Raw genomic sequence first — 25,183 nt, forward strand, 5'->3', positions numbered from 1 at the left:
GCTTTTGACTCTGCACGGCTGGAAAAATCTTGATGTGTTAGGTCAAAAAAAAAGATGTCTTCAGCATTCTGCTCTCCGCCAAAAGAAATTTGAAAAGGCAAATCATATTGATATTTGAAAATTCTCTAAGCTGTGAAAAGGTTTCCTCAAATGACATATACCCTTCTGCTCATTATCCTTTTCTGACTCTGATGACTGACATAACGGCCAGAGCACTTGGTTTTCCCCCCAAATTCAATAGAATATCAAGGACCAAGGGCAACTACAAATAAAGGGAATCACAGGAAAAGAAAGAAAAGCAAACTAGGAAAAAGAATTTTAAAGGAAGGGCAAAAAAATATATATTTTTTTATAGTAGAGAAATCTAATAAACACTATCTCAGCCAGGTGATCAAGGTTAAGATCAATGGTAAAAAAATCATGTTCATAGTATGTACCCTCAACAGGATGTGATAAGGACATTTTACCACTGTGGTGTTCCTCCCCAAAACCTGTAACTCTAATCTAACCATAAGAGAAACATCAAACCCAAAACAAAGGACAGTCCACAAAATACCTGACAGTACTTCTCAAAACTGTCAAGATCATCAAACTAGGGAAGTCTGAGAAACTATCACAGCCAAGAGGAATCTAAGGAGACACAAAGACTAAATGTAATGTATCTTGGATGGGATCTTGGAACAGAAAAAAGGTATTAAACAAACAAAAGAAAAAGAACTGGGGAGCCTGGGTGGCTCAGTCGGTTGGGCGTCTGACTTCAGCTCAGATCATGATCTCACAGTCCGTGGGTTTAAGCCCCGCGTCAGGCTCTGTGCTGACAGCTCAGAGCCTGGAGCCTGCTTCAAATTCTGCCTCCCTTTCTCTCTGCCCCTCCCCTGCTCACACTCTGTCTGTCTGTCTGTCTCTCTCTCTCTCTCTCTCTCTCAAAAAAAAAAAGAATAAAGTACAGACTTTAGTTAATAATAATGTATCAGTACTGGCTCATTAATTGTCATAAATGTACTACACTAATGCAAGCTGTTAACAATAGGGAAAACTAGGCGTGGGGCATATGGGAACTCTGTTCTATTCTAAAATAAGTCTATTTAAAAAGTTTTTTTAAAACGTGAAAGAAATTATAGAAAAATAAAACTACTCACAGCATGGCAGAGGAGAAAGAACACAGACTTTAGAGACAAAATCTTGGGTTTCAGTCACTGCTCCATCATTTATTGGCTGTGTGATCTTAGGTAAATTACTAGGTGATTTTCTGAGCTTCAGTTTCCTCATCTGTAAAATGGGGATAATAGCAGTGCCAACCTAACTGGGTTGGTTTGAAGGTTAGATAGTTTGTTTGAAGAATCTGAGACAACCAACACCCCGCCCCTAAAACGCTTTCAAGGGTGTCATCCATACACATTTCCTCAGACAGCAGGCCACTCCTGACTAAGCAGGGTAAAAGGTAGCTGTTTCTACAAAGAAGCAGTTAAGAGAACACCGAGCAGTCATCCTGCTTCCTTACCAAGAGTTTAGGAGTCTAGCTTTGAGCATTACACACTCACCTAACAGACCGCGATAACAAAGTGAAGTCACAGATTGTGCAGTAAGAAAAGCCAAAAGATTTTGGAGGGATCCAGGATTTCCAAATTTAGCTAGGGATATTTTCTCTTTTTTAAAAATGGAGATCCACCACTCTATTCCCAACCTCTTGAGATTAGGTGAGGCTGGTATGAGGCAGAGGAATCTATTTTTTTTAGTAAGCTTCTTCCCAGGTTACTTGGACAATAGGGACTTTTGTCAACCTGTGACTTTTAGGAACAGTGATCTTGTCTCTACCTCTTTCACAGAGAAGAAACCGAGGCCCAGCGAATACAGAAGTGATCAAGGATTAACTTAAGAGGCAAGTGGCTCCGGAGTGGCAAGGGTAGCCCGGTTGTGTATCTCTGTCCCTGAGTGTTTTCTAAAACAAAGGGTCTGAGCCATAAGCCATCACTTGGAATTTCATGTGTGATTGATAGGGTAGAAACTGAAAAGCAAAAAAAATATATTGGACAATAAGATTCTACAGGGAGAATGTAGTGGGAAAATCAACTGTGCTCTAGGACTTGTTAACAGAGAAGACAAGTTGAGTCTTAAATCCTTATCTAACATTTATCAACTCTCCTACCTGTGGAAAATTCTAAAACTGAAATTTGTTCCCCTTTTGTAAATGGGTGTGGGCTAATCTTGGAAGTTCTGAAAACCAGAACACTCCAATTTTAAGTGCAAAAATGTGTACTTGAACATCTCTACTTTGATTTAAAGTAACCAAAAAAGGCCGTGACTTATAATGTTATTATACATTAAACAGATGCCACGATTACCTTCCGTCTGACTAGAGGGTATTTTAGAAACAGTGTTTAAAAATTAGTCTTTTGAAGGACCTGTACCAAGAACTGTGCATTTGCTGGGGAATCAGCACAGGCTGATTAAGAATTAAGGTGTTCCCTTAGCACAACTCCAGAAGGCGGAAGATTCAACTTCCTAGAACACCTGGCAAAGACTACAATGTAGACAATCGTACATTCATAATCACCGCCAGGATGTTCAATGGCCTGTTCTGCTCCCCCTCGGTTATTTTATCTAAGCGATAAAGTAATCAGAACTTCTACCGGTTCCCACGTCTACCCATCCGCCAGCGTCTGTAATCACATACTCTTTCCTGCTCCTTGGGATAAATGGTCAGTGCTCTCGTCCATGGCCAGCCCTCTCCCTTTCTTACCCCTCGAGGACAAGCTCTAACAATCCTTCCTCTCTATCCACATCAAGTCTTCCCTCTAGATCATTCCCAGCAGCATGAATATGCTATAAAATCTGCCATCTTAAAAAAACAAACCTCTCAAATCTACATTCCCCTCCACTCAGTGCTTGGTTCCTCTGCTCTCTTTTACAGCAAAACTCTTCAAAAACGGCAATGCACTGTTTATACTTCCTGTCTTCAACTCCTCTCTTCCCACTGTCTTGAAACCATTCCAAATACACTTTCGTCCTTATCACTCATTGAAAATACTCTTCACTCAACCTAAGGACAGTTCTAAGTCCTCAAATGACTTGACCTCTTCCTTGAGTAGGACCTGGCTGATTATTTCCTCCCCTCCCAGAAACACTTTCAAGTCTGGTGGCTTCTAAGATGCCCCATTCTCCTGTCTTCCCCCACCCACCTCCACAGATATGCCTTTTCTAGTTTTTTTTGCTGTTTCTCCCTCTCTCCCTGATCCCCAAACAAAGCTATGTCCCAGACTTACCTTCTTCTATCTTCACTCACTTCCCTGGTCATCTCACCCAGGGAATCCATGATGCTAATCACTCCCATATGGCTATCTAGACAACTGTCTCAGGCGTGCAGGTCTCTCTGGAACTCCAGACACAACTCCACCTGGATGTCCCAATGTGTGTTTCAAATGTAATGTGTTTCAAACTGAATCTCTCATCTCTCCTGAACTTTGCCGACCTTGGCCACCCACAGCCTTTCTTACCCATCTCAGTTAATGGCAACACTATTCCTTCAAATGCCCAGGCTAAAAGTCCTTAGGACTGCCCTTGACTCTTCTCTCTTATCACACTCCACATCCACATCATGGGCAAATCCCACTGGCCCCATTCAATCCATCCAGTTGTTAACTTTCTGCTAACCCCCTAACCCAAGTCACCATTTCTTGTCTAGATTATTGCTACCACTTCTTAGCTGGTCTCCTCGTTCTTACACTTGTCTTCTTATACACTCTTCTCAGAAACCTAAATGGCCAGTCATTGCACTCAAAAAATGTGAAAAAGTCCCCACGACAGCCTGAAAGTCATGTGTATGACACATTTCCATCCATTATTTGTCCAACCTCCTTTCCTAGAACGTTCTCCTTTGTTCACTCTCATTCCTCATTACCCCTTGACTGTCCCAAGCACACTCCCACCTCCAGACCTTTGCACTGGTTATTCTCAGTTTGGAATGTTCTTTTACTTAGCTACCCCTTGGTTCACTTCTGTACCCAATCGAGTCTTTGTTCTAATGCTACCTTCTCCATGAGGTCTACCCTCATCGACCTAGTTATAACTCCCTATTCCTGACCCTCCTTACCATGCTATAATTTTGCTTCAGTAGCAGTAACCATCTTCTAACATACTATATTATGTCATTTGGCATTTTAAATATGTCTTCCCTCATTTGGATTTGATCTCCATCAAGAGCGGGATTTGTGTCTGTTTTATTCACTCATGTGTCCCCAGCATCTAAAACAATGCCAGGCACGGAGTAGGAAATCCATAAGTATTTGCTGCAAGAACAAATGAAGGATGAGAGTAGAATTAACGGAACAAAAGGAAGGACTGTGCTGTCATTTACGGGACGTCAAGCACTCTACTTTAAACATCAAACTCTCCTAACAACGAATTACATGATACCACCACTGAAATGTGTAAAGAAATAAAAAAATTAAATTTCTTCCAAATATTTATTGTCCATTTTAGGGAACGGGCCCTCTATCTACCCAGCTGTCAAACTGAAGCATAAGTCAGCCTTGACTGGCCCTCTGACCCTCCCAGCCAATCCATCAAGAAGTCCTGCTGATTTTATCAGAATTTCAGCTCGAATTCTTCCGTTTCCCTTTACCTCTACTCCTAGGACTCTAGTCCAAGTCATTACATCCCCTCACCCGTACCATGTGAGGGCCTCCTAGCTGTTCTCTCGGCTTTGTCTTCTTGCCTTCTTCAATCCATTTCCTGAGTAGCAGCAAAAGTGTTCTTTAAAATGTAAACTGGATCATACTCCTCTGCTTAAAATCTCAAAATCTCTCAGATGCTGGAGCGTGAACGAGTCAGCTCCCGTTTACATCTCAGCTCCACCTGGGCCACTCTGCTCCTTGCTCAGCGTACTATGTCTGTCCACCAAGGGCCACTTTCGGGTCCTCTTACGTGTGCTATTCTTTGCTGCCCCAGGGCCTCTGCATATGCTGGCCTCGCTTTTTCCACTCTTCATCCTTCAAATCTCAGCAAAAAAAAAAAAAAAAAGTTGCCTTCTGTTTAAAGTAGCTCTCCCCCTCTTATTCTGGCTCATTCCTTGTTTTCTCCATACTTCGTAATAATTTGCTTGCTTGTTTTTGTTTCTCCCCCATTACAGGATACGATATACACTTCATGAGGGGAGGGGCCACAAGACAGCTGTAAAAGGAAGCAGGGGGCACCTCACTGGAAACATCTGAGAAGTACTGGCTATAGGTAGGTCTGGCTCAGCCGGAAGAGTTCTCATTCTAACACTTGTCACCACCACACTCCCTCTAGATGGAGTGCTTCTATCACTGCAAAAGGAACTAACAACCAGCATTCAGAGGCAAGTCACATTAATTCCCATGGTTATGGACTGAACTGTGTCCTCTCAAAATTCGTATGTTGAAGCCCCAACCCCAATGTGATGGCCTTTGGGAATAGGACCTTTGGGAGATTAATGAGATTTAGATGAAGTCACAAAGTTGAGGCCTTTTATAATGGGATTGGTGCTCTTATAAGAAGAGGACGAGACACCAGAACTCTGTCTCTGCCAGATGAGGAGAGAGCAAGAGGGCAGCTGTCTCCAAGACCAGAAGACAACCCTCACCGGCACCCTGGTCTCAGTCTCCTAGCCTTCAGAACTGTGAGAAATAAAGTTCTGTTGCTGAAGCCCCTAGTCTGCGGTATTTTGCTGTGGCAGCCTGAGCTGGCTAGGACACCACCCCACGTGGCAGGGCTCCCGTCTCATGTCTAGGGGCAGCCGATAAACAAGGAAAAAGGCACCTGATGCAGAAGCACCCTCCAGAAAGACTCTCCACTCCAAATGAAACTGCCCCACTGCTTGTCTGCTACTCTTCTCCACACGGCTACACTTTCAAAGACTGAACCCTGTTGAGGTTACGGCTTTAAATACCCTCTGCTTACAAATATAAGTGAGGGGACTCCACAGCGGACACCCTCCCCTCAGTCACTTTCCAACCTGCCCACCTCCGTGCGCCAGAACGGGTGAGTCAGGCACACCAAGGCGTATCAACAACGGGGTGCTGTTCAGAAAGACTCACTGATGTTTCAGTGAGGAAGTCATTTTGGCTGGGACTCATGACAGCACACAGAAGCATGTCCTCAGGCAATCTTCCCATGGGATTTCTGCCCGAAGGAGAATCTCACAGGCTTCTTTATTAAAAACTAGTGCTTGTTTGTTTAAAAAAGGAGACATTTCAAAAAACTGTCTTCCCCCCTTGAAAACTAGGCTCTAATTGTAGATTACAGTGAAGTGGCAAGCAGATTCTTTGAGACACTTTGTTAGAAAATTGAGCCTTCAGGAGCTTCTATGTTTTACAAAAGGAAATAGTCTACCATTGTATCTTTAAAGTCAGTTATTTCTCTGATACTTCTACCTTGAGGATCTCAAAACAGAGTCTTAGTGGTTTAAAAACAAAAAAAAGTCCCACGTCTACCTTACAGAGGGAAATTAGGGAAATAAGCCAGTAGGTAGCAGTATGCTATGAAGGCCCCACAGTCCAGGACTCCACTTCTAGAAGGAAGATCAACCCCCAGGCCAAAGTATCAGAAGCATAGAGCTTGGTTACACAATAGAGAAGGGGCAGTATTGGCGTTTTGTGACTGGAATAGCCAAAACTGCTCTGGGATGGGACCTGGACACCAAGTACAGTGGCAACAGGATGCTGAAGCTGAAGAAATCTTGGACATTTTAGATCTGTGATTCCAAATATTAATCAGTATTGCTCTAAGTGCAAGAGGGGACAGGGGGCTAGAAAAGGAAACTCTCCAAAGCACACAATTCTAAGGGCCCTAAAATAGCACTAACTTCCAAAATTTTTAAGATTAACACGTGGTCTTCTTTCTAATGATTTTAATAAAGAATTTCATCTGTACAAAACCCAGGCCCACCTGTGAGAACCTGTTGTCAGTAGGCTTCTGCTTCTTAGATTTGTCTATTGCAGGGGAAGGAACAGGGGCTTACAGCTTTGGGGAAGCAAATTATAGTTTCTTCTCTTAAAAAGGTTTTAAGCCCCTGGCTTAGACAATCATAACAGTCATTCCAGAAAAAAAGAAAAGCATAAACTAGCCATTTGAAAACAGAATCATCTAATCCTACTCCGTATCTGTCCCAGAGAGATGCAGTCATCTGTTCACTGACAATGCAGACTTGGCTATTATGGCAGGAGATGAAACTCAGGTCTCTTCACTCTTAGCCTAGGCTCTTTCTACTATACCAAGTCACTTCCCATGTAGTTATCAAACTAGTAAATCAAGACCTAAATGAGTAAGGAATCTGCCCAAGAAAACCTGAGTCTCCTTAGTCCTAGAGTGAATTCCAATCTTGAAAAGCCACATGAATGTCTGGGAAAAGCTTGTCAACAAATCTAATAGAGTACTCTACGCTCAGTGGACTCTTATTTCTCCAGCACACCAGCCCCTTCGGTCTTACGGCTGTGCCTTTTCAAACTGTCCTGCCTCAAGAGTGCAAAAACAAATCCCCAAAAGGTTAAATCAAAAGGAGAAAATAATCAGGCTCCTGGGTGGCTCCTTTGGTTAAGTGTCTGACTTCGGCTCAGGTCATGATCTGATGGTTCATGAGTTCAAGCCCCGCGTCGGGCTCTGTGCTGACAGCTCAGAGCCTGGAGCCTGCTTTGGATTCTGTGTCTCCCTCTCTCTCTGTCCCTCCCCCACTCGTGCTCTGTCTCTCAAAAATGAATAAACATTTAAAACAAAAAAATTTTTTTTAAGAAAATAATCTAGTTTCTTTCTGCCAGAATTTCGGCATAGTGGGACTATGCAGGAATGTATCTACTGGAGAATCTTCCCACATTCCTGAGTCGTTAAGAGTAACCAGCAGAGGCATGTTCCATACACTCCCCAAATGTCTGAGCTGGCAACAACAAAAGATATTCAGAGATCTCAGCCCTGGAACAACAGCTTCTGTCAGTGAACTACCGTTCTCACGATGCTGTGTTTCTGCTTACTTCAACTTCATACCAAAAGGCACATCACACCAGTGCGAGGACTTGAGAAAACCACACCAATGAATTCACACAGTAGTACAATTCTGGCAGGGCACCAATACTGGTAATAAAGTATAATTTTTTTAATTCAAAGACCTTATACAAACACATTACTTTTAGCATTTACACAGATTTGACCTGGGACCCTAGTACCAGAGACCAACACCAAAACAGATCAGATAGAATGTCCATGCAAAGGGAGTTACCTGGTAAGAAGGCAAACATCAGCACTTTAGCTCTTACCTGAAGCCAAAGGTCGGATCCACTCTTTGCTATTTAGGTCAAGTCTCCAAAGGTCATTAAAAGCAGCATTGCAGCTGCTCTGGGTACAGCCTCCAAACACATACATAGATTGATTAGCATCATAATAGCATGCACCTAGAAAGAAAACAATAAAAGCATAACTGATGTTCAATACTGAAGCCCCTCTGACACCTTAACTGTAACACTTATCTTTCAAAGATCGATAATTTCAGCCATTCGGCGACTCTGTGGCCAGGTACCAACTTTCTATAACCAGCCTCTTGTCTTCAGATTGGTTAATATCACATTATTATTATTATTTTTTTTAAATTTATTTTTGGGACAGAGAGAGACAGAGCATGAACGGGGGAGGGGCAGAGAGAGAGGGAGACACAGAATCGGAAACAGTCTCCAGGCTCCGAGCCATCAGCCCAGAGCCCGACGCGGGGCTCGAACTCATGGACCGCGAGATCGTGACCTGGCTGAAGTCGGACGCTTAACCGACTGCGCCACCCAGGCGCCCCTCACATTATTCTTTAAAATAAGGTCCAGCAAGGGGCGCCTGGCTGACAGTTGGAAGAGCATGTGACTCTTGATCTGGGGGTCATGAGTCTGGGCTCAGTGTGGGGTGTGGAGATTATGAAAAATAAATAAACTTAAAAAAATAAAGTAAAAGAAAGCTCAGAGGAAAGCTACAGAAATATCATTTCTGAGAACACTGAGCAAATTGACAATGTCACCATTAAATAAGACCGTATAATTCCAGCAAGAGCACACAGGAATTCAGATTATGGGTGCTCAATGGGTAAAATTTCAGTACAGCTGCACAATTAACCTAAATCTGCATCCTCACCCTCTAGGGCTAGGCAGAGAGAGCCAGTGCTAGTGGATGCACTCTGTCCTCCTGTTTCTCTCCTCCAGCCCTCCTATTATTGCTTTTGTTTTCAAATGAAACCTGAAGCACAAACTAATAAACACATCTTTACATGAAGAGAATGACAGAAAACCATTTTTATCGATGCCATGAAGTAACCACACATGAAGATCAATGTATCTCGGGGATCTCAGAAGTAGGATGGTCCCCAAGCTACGGAGAGAACAGCACGGAGGTCGTTAAGCCGAAAGCCACCAAGGTGCATCAGAAAGCCACCAAGACAGGCTGTTCGGTGCTACACAGAAAACCAGTGAAGTAACATTTAAAAAGCATCCAGGTCTCTGAGAAGAGCCTTTTCAATCAGATGATTATACACTCCTCATCAACAGACACCATTCCAAAGAAAAGGGGTAAGGACTGTGAGAGGGGCTGGGCTGTACCTCCAAAACCAGAAGGACCACAGCCAAAGTCTAGAGGAGAGGCACTGCCACCTTGTTTTGCCCTAAAAAGTTCACTTTGTCTCTATTCTTTGGAAACGATGACCCCACTCCTTACAGACTTGCATTTACCATCTTGGATCTCAGGAAGGGGGCCAAGCAAAACTTTCCTTTCCATTCATTTCATGCATACTGGTGGGAAAAAAAAGAATTCTCAATGTTCCCCTTACGTAAGAGGAAAGTGAAAAGAAACTCAGAGATTCAACCCACTAGTGCATGGTTTCAGTGACCAGTCAGCTTATCTGTAGGTCTAGTGCAGTTTAGCACACCTCTGTTTTTAAAATCTCTTCTGAACTCTGGCACCACTTAGTCAAGTTCAGAAAAAGAGAAATGCTACTGCTATAATTATCTCTGTGATATGTACTAGCTCTGGGAATAACCCTCCTTTTTTTCCTTAAATCAGCCTACCCCATAGGCCCTTTAAGGAACCTCTGCACTAGAAAGGCCAAGTCAGAAAACTTCAGGAGTTAAGAGGTACCACAGTAGTGTATTTAGTCGCTTACACCCAGTGATCTCAGCCAGTGGAAGGCACAGATCCAAATCATCTTGACCTCTGACATTGTGCAACAATGGAGCTGCAGACTTTTCAAATTAACAGACACACTACAGTATATGAAGATTTAAATGATCTTACACTTTCCACTAACTTTCTTTGCCTTTGCAAATAACTTCTAATCTGTATGTTTTAAAATCCACATCGCAGGGACGCCTGCGTGGCTCAGTAGGTTAAGCATCTGACTCCTGATTTTGGGTCAGGTTATGATCTCCCAGTTCGGTTCATGAGAGGAGCCCTGCGTCAGGCTCCCGGCTGGGTGTGGAGCCTGCTTGGGATTCTCTCTCTCCCTCCCTCCCTCCCTCCCTCCCTCCCTCTCCCTCTCTCTCTCTCTCTCTCTCTCTCTCCCCCTCTCCCTCTCCCTCTGCCCCTCCCCCCCTAAAAAAAAAATCCACATCCTAACAAGAAAATCTATTAAGAAATAAAATCCTATGAAACTCCAATGCTCATATTTCAGATTGGTTAAGAATTGCAAATAACAAGGGGCACCTAGGTGGCTCAGTCAGTTAAGCATCCGACTCTTGATTTTGGCTCAGGTCGTGATCTCACGGTTGTGAATTTGCACCCTGAGTCAGGCTCTTCACTGACAGCAGGGAACCTGCTTGGGATTCTCTCTCTCTCCTTCTCTCTCTGACCCTCCCCTGCTTGCACACATGTGTGTGCACAGTCTCTCTCTCAAAAATAAATGAATAAACATTTTTTAAAAAGAACTGTAAATAATGAAGGATCAAGTTTAGCTGATATTAGACGAACAAGAAGGATAATTGCTAGAGTCACATTTCAATCTCCACTAAAGGAGCTGAGCTTCAGATATCTTGGTCTTCTCATATCTTTCTTGAATTAGTTACTCCAACAAATTGACTGAAATTTTGAACGGAACCAACTGGTACCAGGCATAAAAGAACATTCTTTTCTTCTTGATAACCCACACTTACGGAAAATAAGTTAGCAATGTCCTATGGCCTCTGAAACCTTAATGTGTGTCCATTATAACAATCTTTAATAAGACAAATCTGTGATTTCATAACTAAGAGTCAAGGGCTCATTTATGTCTCCCCGTTCTTCAAACATCAACTCTTGGCAGCTGCTTCCTTCATACAGCAAAAGAGCACAGTGCCTTTATTTTTCAAAGAGGTAGCAAACATTCTTCTTCTCTATTTGGATTGAAAACCCAGCCAACAGCCGGGCCCCAGGAGGTCCTTGCCACATGTATTTTAATCCTATACTAAAATAAGGCAATCGGCATTCTCCTGCTTCTCTTGGAACAAACAAAGGTTTCTGGAAGAGGAAGGCATAGGCCAAACTGTGCAAAGCTAGCAGGACTAAAATGACAAGTTTCACACACCGTATTCTCAATGTCTATCAGTTAATCAGCAATGAAGCTTAGAGAGGAAGAGAGTCAGTTTGGGCAGCTATGTTTAGAACTCCGATATAATGGAATAAGAAAACAGCCATCAATAATACCCTCAAAAATTTTAAGCATCCTACTAAGCTTTTGTTTATTGTCTATTTTTATTTAAGACATCTACGTGTTGGTCTGGGTGGGTGTGGGGAGACTCAACAAGTTCAATGGGCCTTTTAGAAAAAATTAAGAATTTAAGCAAATACCAGTGCTCAAGTAGTCATTTCCCTTTTACCAACATTCTCCACCCACATAGTTTTCTTTTCAAAACATCTAGACCAGTGGAATGCGCAATACGAAAGTTACAGTTCATAGTACAGTATGAATACTCTGAGTAACATTAAGAATGTTTATTCTAGGGGCTCCTGGGTGGCTCAGTCGGTTAAGCCTCCGACTCTTGGTTTTGGCTCAGGTCACGATCTCACGGTTTTGTGGGTTCAAGCCCCACACTGGGCTCTGCGCTGGCAGTACGGAGCCCGCTTGGGATTCTCTGTCTCCCGGTCTCGCTCTGTCCCCCCCACCCACTTGCGCGGTCTCTCTCAAAATAAATAAATAAACTTAAAAAATAAAAAGAATGCTTATTCTAATTGCTACATTTCTTCAAATTTTCTGAAATGGCTTGATTGCTCCATGAACCACTACTGCAAAACATACATTTCCAGTTAATATCCGATAATCCCTCCTCGAAGACAAGTCAAATATTCATATCAACGCACAGCAAACCAGTAGTTCTTTGGCATCCTAAACACTTCTGTACTGTAGTATATTCGTCTCTAGTGCAAGGTCTTCCAGTTGTTTCAGAGAGTCACTTGAGAAATGTTTACTTAACTCTAACTTTTGCATTCAGATGTTAAATTCTCTTTTGTTTCACACTTGTTTCCAGGGAAAGGTCCCGAGGCATGTATCCCATGCTCAGAGAGACTATGCTGTCATGTGTCTCACGTCTACAAGCCAGGACATATTTGATAAGGCCTGTAATTACATAACTATGGAACAAGCAAGGCTGGTTATCCCGTTTGGGCCTGCTTAGCTACTACAGGAGCACAGCTAGCATGGGTGTGACATGACCTGACCCTATTTGCAGCCTTCACTGAAATACAAAAAGCACGATGCTGGAGACTCAACAGATCCCTATATTAATCTGAAAAGGACATTCTCTGTTAGTCAAGGTTTGCATGATCGGTCACGCGCACACTCACCAAAGAGTTAGGAAAACTGGTTCATTTTCCTTCCCCTCTTTGTCCCAGACTTTTGAACAGGAAAGAAGCTGTACTGCTACATCTTTGTTACACTTAATTTCACAGAATTCAATGATTTCAGCTATGGACCAAGTGTTGTGAAAGGTGCATGGATGTCTAACACCTGGAACCTGCTTGTCCTCAAGCAGACAACCATTTGAGGAAGAGATCTCTTCATCCCTCTATCATTTTACACTTAAAAACATATTTTTGGGGGCGTCTGGGTGGCTCAGCTGGTTGAGCGTCTGACGTCAGCTCAGGTCATGATCTCACGGTTCGTGGGTTTGAGTCCCTCGTTGGGCTCTGTGCTGACAGCTCGGAGCCTGGAGCCTGCTTTGGATTCTGTGTCTCCCTCTCTCTGCCCCTCCCCCGCTTGCAGTTGCTCTCTCTCTCAAAAATAAAATGAACATTAAAAAAAATCTTCAAAAAAAAAAAGAAGAGCCAAGGAACTTACTTCCCAAGTTTAAAATTCTTTCATACGCAGCCTCTCCAACACAGACAATTATGGCGACAGACAGATGGTAATAAACAGTAAAAGAAAAGGCAAGAGCAGTGTTTTAGGGGTGTATAGGCAGAGGAAAAAAAGATCTTAATCTCCATGGCAGGGAATCTGACAGGAGCTTGTGAAGAGGTGGCTTTTGGCTTTATCTCTGAGATGGGTTTTAGAGGATAGAACACTCTAGTCCATTAACAATGGGCAAACAAGTCCAGGGACGAAAAGGGGAACTGAAGGGGAAGGGAGAAGGAAATCAGGGCATCCAAGCAAGGCCATCAAGTAGGGAAGTGTAAGACCTAACAAGGAGTCTCGTGTGGGTGGAGCCTGGCTGTGTGAAGATGTGGGAGAGATTCAGGCTGAAAGAGTAAGCTGGGGCCTCGAAAGCCAAGGGGAGTGGAAACTCCTCCATCAGCCTGGAAAGACTGAGGTTTTTTAGCAGAGGAGTGACGAGACTGGTCTGATGCTTCACTTACAGTGGTTCCCAACAGGGACTCCTGTTATTTTAGGCAGGTCCATTCTCTTTGTGGAGGAGCAGCCCATTCACTGCAGGACACCGAGCATTCCTGCCTACTAAATGGATACAGTGCTACCCAGTCAAGCAAATGAACAATGACCTTACACATTTCCAAATGCCCTAGGAGGTGGCACTGTCCCCAGCTTTAGAGATGGTTGCCAACAGTGTCTCGTTCAGGTTCAGATGGAGAACCTGAACTTCTTATTTATGCAATCATTTAGAAAAGATTTAGGAAAGATAGAATGTAATCATTCTAATGAGTAATGTAATCATTACTCACATTCATAAATGTGAGTAATGGGAAAAATAAGGAAAGATATAAGAGAGATTGCAGAGATGAACAGAATCAACAAGATCTGACTTTTGTTACTGAAGGAAGAAGAGGAATTGAGGATAAATCCGAGAATTCACGCTTGTGTAACTGCGAGAACGATAATGCCATTAACTAAATTATGGAGAGGGGAAAACTTGGGAGGAACTACTGAATTCCACTTTTAGCTGACTAGATATGAAGCATCTGTGTATCTCTATGGCAATACGAGCAAAGAATTGGAAATGCAGATCTCCAGCTCAATGTGAATCAGGAATAAGAAATACAATTGAGGGGTATCTGGGTGGCTTAGTCAGTTGCATCCACCTCTTGACTTCAGCTCAGGTCATGATCCCAGGGTCATGGGATTGAGCTCTGTGTCAGGCTCCATACTGAGCCTGGAGCCTGCTTGAGATTCTCTCTCTCCCTCTCTCTCTCTTTCTTCCCTCCCCTGCCTGCCCCTCTCCCCACTTGCTTGCTCTCGCTTGCGCTCTGTCTCTAAAAAAAAAAAAGAGAGAGAGAAAGAAAGAAAAAGAAAAAAGAAATAAAATTGAACTCTGGGGAGAAACATGCAGTAGGAAGAGGAAGGAGCTAAGGAAAGACATTGAAGGAATTCCTTGTTTTCAACCTATTCTGAAAAATGCCCATTTCTGTGTAACAGTTCTCTTCAGTCTGCCAGCATGCAGAGAGAAAGGCAACAGTGAGAGATGAGCTGAGAGGAAACAAGACACACAGACACCTTTTTAAAAAATCTATGGCACCTTTGGGGCGCCTGGGTGGCTCAGTGGGTTGAGCGTCCGACTTTGGCTCAGGTAATGATCTTGCAGTTTGTGGGTTTGAGCCCTGTGTCAGGCTCTGTGCTGATGACTCAGAGCCTGGAGCCTGTTTCAGATTCTGTGTCTCCTCTCTCTTTGCCCTTCCTCTGCTTGCTCGCTGTCTCTCTCTCAAAAATAGATAAACATTAAAAAACTTAAAAAAAAAATCTATGGCACCTTTTCTTGGATTTTAAATGAAGACATGAAAAAAAATTTAAGGTAAAAACAAATATTGAAATCCACCAACCTCTGAATTTCTGTGAGATTACTCTATTTTTCTTCTCTATGTCCCCTGCAAATAACTGTCACTATTTTGTAATGATACTCTTTCAAAAGCTAGTTAATTGAAAAATTTTTTTCTTCTCTCATTAGAAAGCTAAATTGTCTGTCCTGTGATAATTACTCACCCCTGAATACTTCCCAGCTTGGTTTCTACTTTATCCAGACTCACAACATTTCCCTCACTTAGGGTTCTTAAAAATACTTGTTTCAAAAAACCATCTTAAAACAGTCTTTAGAAACTCTGTCTCTGCCTCTCATTCCAATTACCTGTCAGTAACTGAAGTTAACCCTCCCTCAACAACAAATACTGGATCTAACATGGATTCTCCTGTAATTTCATTACATATCCTTTAAAAATTTTTTTTGTTAATGTTTATTTATTTTTGAGAGGGAGGGACAGACAGAGACACAGAGACAGAGAATGAGTGGGGGAGGGGCAGAGAGAGGAGACACAATCTGATGCAGGCTCCAGGCTCTGAGTTGTCAGCACAGAGCTAGATCTAGGGGCTCAAACTCACAAACCCATGAGATCATGACTTGAGCTAAAAGTGACTAAGCCACCCAGGTGCCCCTCATTACATATGCTTGACAAGGATTCATTTATAGTCTTAAATGAATTAAGTATTGAAGTGTGGATTCCTGAAAACATTCAAGTCCCTTTCAAAAACTATTTTTGTAGTAAGAAGGAGAGGAAGAGAAAGTGGGGGGAGGAGGAGGAGGAAGGAAGGGAGAGAGGAAGAGAAGGAAGTACCGGTAGTAGTAACAGTAGCCTGGGCTTTGTTTTTTGTTTGTTTGCTTGCTTTTTAACATTTATTCATCTTTTGAGAGATAGAGACAGAGTGGGGGGTGGGGGGGTGGGAGGAGAGAGAAAGGGAGACACAGAATCCGAAGCAGGATCCAGGCTCTGAACTGGCAGCACAGAGCTGGATGTGGAGCTTGGACCCACGAACCATGAGATCATGATCAGAGCCAAAGTCAGATGCTTAACCGACAGTGGCCCCTGTTTCTGTTTTTAATGTTTATTTATTTAATTTGAAAGAGAGAGCAAGTGGGCACCTGGGTGGCTCAGTCGGTTGAGCGTCCGACTTCGGCTCAGGTCATGATCTCACGGTTCCAGCCTCAGCCTTGCGTCGGGCTCTGTGCCGACAGCTCACAGCCTGGAGCCTGCTTCGGATTCTGTGTCTCCCTCTCTCTCTGCCCCTCCCCCACTCATGCTCTGTCTCTTTCTGTCAAAAATAAATAAACATTAAAAAAAATTTTTTTTTGAAAGAGAGAGCAAGTCAGTGTGAACAGGCGAGGCACAGAGAGAGACAGAGAAACCCAAGCAGGCTCCATGCTGTCACCGCAGAGCCCAATTTGGGGCTCTATCTCACGAACTATGAGATCACAACCTGAGCTGAAATCAAGAGACGCTCAATGGGCTGAGCCATTCAGGTGCCCTGTTTACCTTTTTTGTTTTTCAGTAGTTGCTGTTAATGGCCTTTTCCACTCTGTTGACATTTGCACTAATGGTACAAAAGCAATGCAGAGTAAAACTGTTACAGCCTGTGCAAAACTCAAGGCAGGGGCATTAAAACAAAGAAAACCAGTTCTGACTTCACAGACCCCCAAAAGGGTCTCACAGATTGCCCTCTTCCCCAGAGGCCTAGGAATCACACTCTGAGACCCACTGCCCTAGGGGGGTTACGACAGCAAAAGTAAAACGGCTCCTGGAGAGAACGGAGAACACGGCAACAATCTGGCCTGCTCCTTTGATCTATTTAGATCCAGTTCCAAGACAATGATAAATTATAGTTATGTACTGAATTCTCCTCTGGAAATGAGAATACAACACAGGGTTTGGGACAGCCAGCCTCCAAGATGGCCTCCAAAGGTCCTCACGGCCTGGTATTTACCCTGCTGGTCAATATCTGTGTGACCAATAGAACGGATCAGGAAAGAGGTTCATTTCAGAGATTAGGTTGTAAAAGACACTACAGCTTCTATCTTGGTGTCTCTCTCTCTCTCCCTCCCTCCCTCCCTCCCTCTCTCTCTCTCTCTCTCCCCAATCATTCATTCTTTCATTCTGTGGGTAGCCAGCTACCAAGTCATGAGCAGCTCCACAAAGAGGCCCAAGTCCTTTTTTTTAATGTTTATTTATGAGAGAGAGAGAGAGAGAGAGAGAGAGAGAGAGCGCGTGCAAGCATGAACAGGGTAGGGACAGAGAGAGAGGGAGACACAGAATCTGAAACAGGCTCCAGGCTCTGAGCTGTCAGCACAGAGCCCGACACGGGGCTCAAACCCATGAACTGCAAGATCGTGACTAGAGCCAATGTTGGATGCCTAACTGACTGAACCATCCAAGTGCCCCCAGAGGTCCAAGTCCTAAGGAACAGAAGCCTCCTGTGAACAGTTACTTGTGTGAACCTGGAAGCAGCCCGCCTGGGCCCCAGTCAAGCCTTCAGGTGACTACAGCCCTGATAGACTGGCTGCAACCTCATCAAAGACACTGAGCCAGAACCTCCCAGCTAACCACTCCCAGATTCCTGACCCTTGGGAACTCTGTGGGATAATAAATGTTTTAAGCTGCTAAGTTTTTTAAACAACATGAATAACCAATACACTCTCCTTCCCTCAAGAGTTCCAAATATCCACAGTTATCATGATAAGCACTGAGTATTGTACAGAAGTACTGAATCACTACACTGGACACCTGAAAGTAATATAACACTGTACATTAACTATACTGGAATTAAAATTAAAACCTGAATAACACAAAAGAGTTCAAAATTAGTAGTAATATTCAAGAGTATCAAAAAGTTGGGGCACCTGGGTGGCTCAGTCGGTTAAGCATCCGACTTTGGCTCGGGTCATGATCTCACCGTTCATGAGTTTGCCCCTCTCTTTGCCCCTCCCCCACTCGTGCTCTCTCTCAAAAATAAACATTAAAAATTAAAAAAAAAAAGGAGTATCAGAAAGTATCAAAATCAGTATTTCAGACAACAACATAGGCTCAGAACAGGAAAATATTTTCTATGAGCTAGAGTTGAGAGGTTTCACGAAGGAGCCAGAACTTCAATGGAGTCTTCAAGGAAAGGCAGGCTTTAGCTAAGTGGATACAAACACTCCAGGGAGGAAGAATCCAGCATGGCAATGTGACAGCTTGAAAGAGGAGAGCTCTTGGGCAAAGCTGGGAGATGATGTGGTAAATATGAACACAGGTCAAATTAAAGAGGGCTCTGAATATAAGACTAAGTTTAGCTTTTATCTTGTAAGCAACAGGCACTGAAGGTTTCTGAACTGGGAAGTAATATAATTAAAGCTGTAATTATGAGAAAGTATTTAGAGCTCCCTCACCCCCACCCCACTGCCACGAGCTTTCTTTATGGAGAACCATTATTAATATACCTGTACTGGCCTAAGATATACCGCATCTTAATCTCATTTTGATGAAGGTATGAATCACTAATAGAATAAAATGGTGTCTACAAAAATCAAATTCAAATGGAGAGTTAATTCTAGAATAATCTAAAAACTCTAAATTAGGGGCACCTGGGTGGCTCAGTCGGTTAAGCATCTGACTTCGGCTCAGGTCATGATCTCGTGGTTCGTGAGTTCAAGCCCCACCTCAGGCTCTGTGCTGACAGCTCAGAGCCTAGAGCCTGCTTCGGATTCTGTGTCTCCCTCTCTCTCTGCCCCTTCCCTGCTCACGTGCTCACTCTCTCTCTCTCTCTCTCTCTCAAAAATAAACAAACATTAAAAAAATTTAAATAAAAATAAAAACTCTAAATTGTGTCTTATTTACCAGAGCATTTATAATTTTACTATTTAAATTGACATTTTTTTTTTTCAACGTTTATTTATTTTTGGGACAGAGACAGAGCATGAACGGGGGAGGGGCAGAGAGAGAGGGAGACACAGAATCGGAAACAGGCTCCAGGCTCCGAGCCATCAGCCCAGAGCCCAACGCGGGGCTCGAACTCACGGACCGCGAGGTCGTGACCTGGCTGAAGTCGGACGCTTAACCGACTGCGCCACCCAGGCGCCCCTAAATTGACATGTTAAAATTAATACCCTTCATGTTCAAAATCTTTGTGTGATCCCAGCCAAATTCAGTGTTGGCTAAACATATACTATGTTAAAATAAAGAATTATTTTAACTCTTAGTGTTAAACTCTGGCTACTCCCTAAGCAGGATCTTGGAAATACCTTCCTGTACTTCTTTGATATCCTCTTACTTGATATCAATGTTCAAGTCTACGATAACACCTTGACCTCTTTGGGGCAGAGATACTAGAAAAATTCAAATATAAAATTATACCAAGGTGCCTATGCTGTACTTAGGCTCACACTCTTCCCTGATTCTAAAGTTAATATAAGTCCTCATTAAAAAGTCAAACAAAATACATGCCTCCAGAGGAATTTTTGGAAATATGACCACGGGCAGGATGGCATCTACTCTCACAGTAAATACTTACTGTGTGAGAACCGTTGAGTGATCGGGGTTCCAGGATAAGGGTAAGTCCGACTCTCCCATTGAATGTTTCCTTCCTGGACAGCCTTTATGAAACCATGATAACACTGGTGGGCTACACCTAAAGACAAAAATAACAAATGCTTCAGCCTGGATACTTCACTTTTCAACCAAATTATTAAAACTGCATCTATTAGCTGTCACATAACTTCTATAAAACCTAAGTTTCTTATTTTTCATTCAAAGTAAGAAACAGAATTTCGAAAGTAGAAGATCCAATCCTTTCACTTTACAAGGGCTCGGGGTGGCTAAGTGTTACAAAGGTCAAGGTTACAAAATCAGCTCACTCTGCTCCCCTTTATGTCATATCTTAAAGCAACACATTAAAATAATTGGTAGAGGCACCTGGCCGGCTCAGTCAGCAGAGCACGCGACCCTTGATCTCAGAGACGTAAGTTTGAGCCCCACGATAGGCATAAAGGTTACTTTAAAAATGAGTAAATAGGGGCGCCTGGGTGGCGCAGTCGGTTAAGCGTCCGACTTCAGCCAGGTCACAATCTCGCGGTCCGTGAGTTCGAGCCCCGCGTCGGGCTCTGGGCTGATGGCTCAGAGCCTGGAGCCTGTTTCCGATTCTGTGTCTCCCTCTCTCTCTGCCCCTCCCCTGTTCATGCTCTGTCTCTCTCTGTCCCAAAAATAAATAAACGTTGAAAAAAAAAATGAGTAAATAACTGGGGTGCCTAGGTGGCTTAGTCAGTTAAGCATCCAACTCTTGCTTTTGGCTCAGGTCATGATATTGTGGTTTGTGAGACAGAGCCCCAGTCAGGCTCCATGCTGACAACACAAAGCCTGCTTGGGATTCTCTCCCCACCTCCCCCACTCACACTTTTTCTCTGACTCTCTCAAAATAAATAAATAAGCTTAAAAATAAAATTAAAATTAAATTAATTTAAATAATTGGAATTGTCTAAAGAAAGCAAAGGGACTGGGGGTAATTTAGCTTTGGGAGAAAGAGCACGGTAAAACAGCGTCTGGAATATAAAAAACAGGTGTTCATAAATGCTTATGGTTAGACCATGGGAACCAAGCATATTCTATCTTAATAAACGAGGAGACAATAATTAGCTTACACTGAATTATGAAATGATGAATTTACAACTAAGGAAAGCTGTTTTAAAAAGTGAGCGCTTGGGGCGCCTGGGTGGCGCAGTCGGTTAAGCGTCCGACTTCAGCCAGGTCACGATCTCGCAGTCCGGGAGTTCGAGCCCCGCGTCAGGCTCTGGGCTGATGGCTCGGAGCCTGGAGCCTGTTTCCGATTCTGTGTCTCCCTCTCTCTCTGCCCCTCCCCCGTTCATGCTCTGTCTCTCTCTGTCCCAAAAATAAATAAACGTTGAAAAAAAAAATTTTTTTTTAAATAAAAAAAAAAAAAAGTGAGCGCTTGTACTATAATGGTGGATACATATCATTACACATTTGTTCAAACCCACAGAATGTGCACCCCAATGTAAACTCTGGACTTCGGGTGATGATGATGTGTCCATGCAGGTCTGTCAACTGCAACAAATGCACCGGGGTATGTTGATAGTAGGGGAGGTTGTGGATGTGGGAAAACAGGAAATGTCTGACCTTTCTGCTCAATTTTGCTGTGAATCTAAAACCGCTCTAAAAAATAAAGTCTATGGGGGCGCCTGGGTGGCTCAGTCAGGCGAACGTCTGACTTGGGCTCAGGCCATGATCTCACGGCTCATGATTTCAAGCCCTGCTTTGGGCTCTCTGCTGTCAGCATGGAGCCTGCTAGGATCTTTGGAGCCTTTGTCTCCCTCTCTCTGCCCCTTCCTAGCTTGAGCTCTCTTAAGAAAGAAAGAAAAATAAAAGTCTTTGTTTTTTAAAAGGTGAGAGCTTCATGTTTCTGGAACAATCTATGTTTTTAACACATGAAATGACTACCTTATTTCAAAGAGCAACATTTTGAATGAAGAGTACAATAATTTATGTTACACTTTGAAAGAATGTATCATTTTTTAATTCATGTCACCTTAGTGGATCCTTAAGAAGGATCACAGTATTTAAAAATGTTTTCCAATGATGATTACTATCCTTTGGCTGAACTCACAGTTAAGAACTGGAATATTAAAAGATAGTCATCTTTAATGTGTGACTACAGTGCCAACTATACTCTGATGAAGAAAGTAACAGATCTGAAAATGTTGAATTGAGGTAAGGCAGTAATGAATAAGGGACAGATACATAATGATAGAGAGGGGGAAAGAAGAAGCTATCCTGGCAGTGACTTCCTTCTCCCAGAAAATCTAAGACTGTGAGTGCTAGGTTAGGGTTCCTCCCTCTTTAAAATAAAAAAGTGTGTGTGCGTGTATAAATGTATGTATATGTATATATGTATGTATGTATACATATATGTATGTGCATATACATACATATGTATATATACATACATATGCACATATCTATGTGCATGTGTTATATATATATATATACACACACACATATATATATATATATATACATACACACACACACACACACACATACACACATATCAAAACAGTAAGAATGCCATATAAAACCAAGAATAAACTCGTAACTTTGATTAGTTCATAGCCCCTCATCTGTGATTCTTCCACCTCTATTTTAGAGGTGAAATCATCTATTTTCACAGGGTAAGCATTCAATCTCTACTGAAGGGTCCATTAAATCTGCAAAGAGAAAGCAAGCATTACCAGTTGTAAGCAGATGAGCACAGGACCCAGCAAACGGTTTCAACACACCTGGTCCTTAGCCTTCTAGGTTGGGTTCTGAGCAATTGACAATGACCCCATGCCCCATGAGAACCACCCTGATGAAAGGAAATGGTTTTTAAGACTGATTCTGATCTAAAGGTTTTTTCCTGTCATATTTCTGACTGCCTGTTCCCACTAGGAAGGAACAAACTGCTTGATCAAAGTTTATTCAACTGGCTTGGTCTTCATTCAAAAATGGGCCCTTTCCAGTTAAAATGTACTGTAAATGTAAAACTGTAAATGTAAAAAAAAATAACTGCTATCTATTAAATTAAAAATACACCACCCCTGGTAAGTACAACATTTAGCTAAAGTTGAAAACTTGATTAGAAAATGGAAGACGGGTGTGTGGGTGGCTCAGTCTGTTAAGCTGCTGGCTCTTGATTTTGGCTCAGGTCACGGTTCTTGGGATCAAGCCCTGAGTAGGGTTCTGTAGACTGACAGTGAGGAGCCTGCTTGGGATTCTCTTTCTCCCTCTGACCCTCCCCAATTCATGCTCACTCGTGTGTTCTCTCTCTCTCTCCCTCTCAAAATAAATAAACATTGAAAAAAAAAAACAAAAGAAGGGGTGCCTGGGTGGCTCAGTTGGTTAAGCATCTACCTTCAGTTCAGGTCATAATCTCATGGTTCGTGAGTTTGAGCCCTGCATCTCTGCTGTCAGCACAGAGCCTGCTTCAGATTCTCTCTTTCTCTCTCTCTCTCTCAAAAATAAATAAACGTTAAAAAAAAGAGAGAAAAATGGGAGAAGAAGAGGAGAAACTCATTTTTAAAAGTAAAAGAGGGACGTCTGAGTGGCTCAGTTGGCTAAGCATCCGACTTCAGCTTGGGTCATGATCTTGCGGTCCATGAGTTCGAGCCCCTTGTCAGGCTCTGTGCTGACAATTCAGACCCTGGAGCCTACTTCAGATGCTGTGTCTCCCTCTCTCTCTGCCCCTTCCTCACTCACATTCTGTCTGTCTCTCTCTCTCGAAAATAAACATTAAAAAAAAAAAAACATTTTAAAAAGTAAAAGATATGCATAGAGCCTTTATCACTTAGAGATAAAATAAAGCAGTAAATACTTGCACAATCCCATATTTGCCACAATTAGCTACTTTAAGAAACAAAATGATATCCTCTTAAAGAACACGGACACTAAAGCCAGACTGCCTGAATGTGGATCTTCGATCCCCCGTGATACCCGTGTGACTTTGGGTAAGTTACTTAACTGCGCCTCTCACACTCTTGTTTCTTCACCTGTTCAGAGTTTTCTGTGAGGATAGTAAAGCAGTCACAACAGTGGCTGACAATGGTAAGAGGTATATTAACATTAGCTGTACTGTTATCCCACATCTATCCCTACTTCGTCTGTTCAAGAACAACACAATTTACCAGACCAACTCTAAGAATATGCAAAAAAAGAATCCACATTTTAAAACTGCAAGTTGGATTCAATACTACAAAACCCAAGCTGTTCCTAAAACTAACCAGAATTAAGAGAAAAGGAAAATGTACAGTTAATTGTCTAACACTAAATTTTAGAACCACAATAAATTTAAGGGAGAAAGGAGAAAACGAAACTGGGACCTTAAAAATAAACCATTAAAACAAATTTAAATAGATAAATAAGCCTTCCACTTTGCACAGTACCTTTGATAAGTCGATACCACTGTTTGCAGACAAGGGCTGCAGTTTTGTGTTCCTGGTATGGTGAAAGAAAGGACAGGATATACTCCAAAACCTCTTCTGGCAGCTCAGACATGGGCCTATTATGTCTGGTCTCTTCAACCTCCAGTACTGGGTGGGGCTCCTCATCTTGCTCCATTGTCCCTTCCAGCACAGTTTCTTCTTGGTCCACGGCCATGAAACTGTCATCTTCACTGTCCGAGGAGCTGGCCATGACATTCCACTCAACAGCTACAGTGGGAAATGAACAAACATCAGTATACACTGTCAGAAGCTCTGAAATAACTCAGGCACATGCATCCAAGCTGCAAATGATATTTTTTAGACCCTCGGTGTGAAATCTGTTCTCCAGCACTTTCCCACACTAGTTGAGAGCCACCTTAATTTAACAGGTAGAGCTCAAATACCAAGCCCATCCCAAATATCTAACAAATCCCTAAAGGCTTCTTTATTTATTTTTTTTTTTTTGAGGCTTACTTATTTGAGAGACAGAGAGAATGCATGCAGGATGGGCAGAGAGAGAGGGAGAAAGAATCCCAAGTAGTCTGCACACTGTCAGTGTGGAGCCAATGCGGGACTCGATCCCAGGATCATGACTTAAGGTGAAACCAAGAGTAAGACACTCAACCAACTGAGCCACCCAGGCACCCCTAAAAGCTTCTGATTATATTTTTTCTCTCCACTGTAAATCAGAATGACAGCCGAGTTCTGGCATAACCATAAAACACGAAAGTTGTTCCGTAACAGCTCCTCTAAGGCAAGCATCTGACTGGCAGACAGCAAAAGGAACAGCATCTAAACTCCCTTGGCCAGTAACATGATTCAAGACCTCAGACTTCAAAGGAAAAACTAACTGAGGGTCCTATAAAGAGTAGTAAGAACATTCTGAGGATGTGGATTAAGAAAAGTTTTTCTTACAAAGTCTTCTTACATAAGACAATTCACTTACAAGGATAATAAACGTTCCAAGAATAGGCTTACCCAGCTAAAATACCAAATACTAGGCAACATTTGTATTAGAAAAC

At 42.7% G+C, this 25,183-nt stretch overlaps 1 protein-coding gene across 1 annotated transcript in view; it reads right to left on the reverse strand.

Moving 5' to 3' along the window:
* Positions 1-25,183, reverse strand: part of FBXO42 (F-box protein 42) — a 98,153-nt gene that overhangs the window by 25,107 nt on the left and 47,863 nt on the right. The window contains exons 2-4 of the mRNA XM_043573858.1: positions 24,123-24,389; positions 19,703-19,819; positions 8,265-8,399 (exon numbers count right to left, since the gene is read on the reverse strand). Coding sequence (XP_043429793.1) covers positions 8,265-8,399; positions 19,703-19,819; positions 24,123-24,372 — 502 coding nt within the window. The 5' untranslated portion in view covers positions 24,373-24,389. The remainder of the gene's footprint in view (positions 1-8,264; positions 8,400-19,702; positions 19,820-24,122; positions 24,390-25,183) is intronic.

Source organism: Prionailurus bengalensis, chromosome C1 (assembly GCF_016509475.1).
Source record: "Prionailurus bengalensis isolate Pbe53 chromosome C1, Fcat_Pben_1.1_paternal_pri, whole genome shotgun sequence".
Taxonomy (NCBI): domain Eukaryota; kingdom Metazoa; phylum Chordata; class Mammalia; order Carnivora; family Felidae; genus Prionailurus; species Prionailurus bengalensis.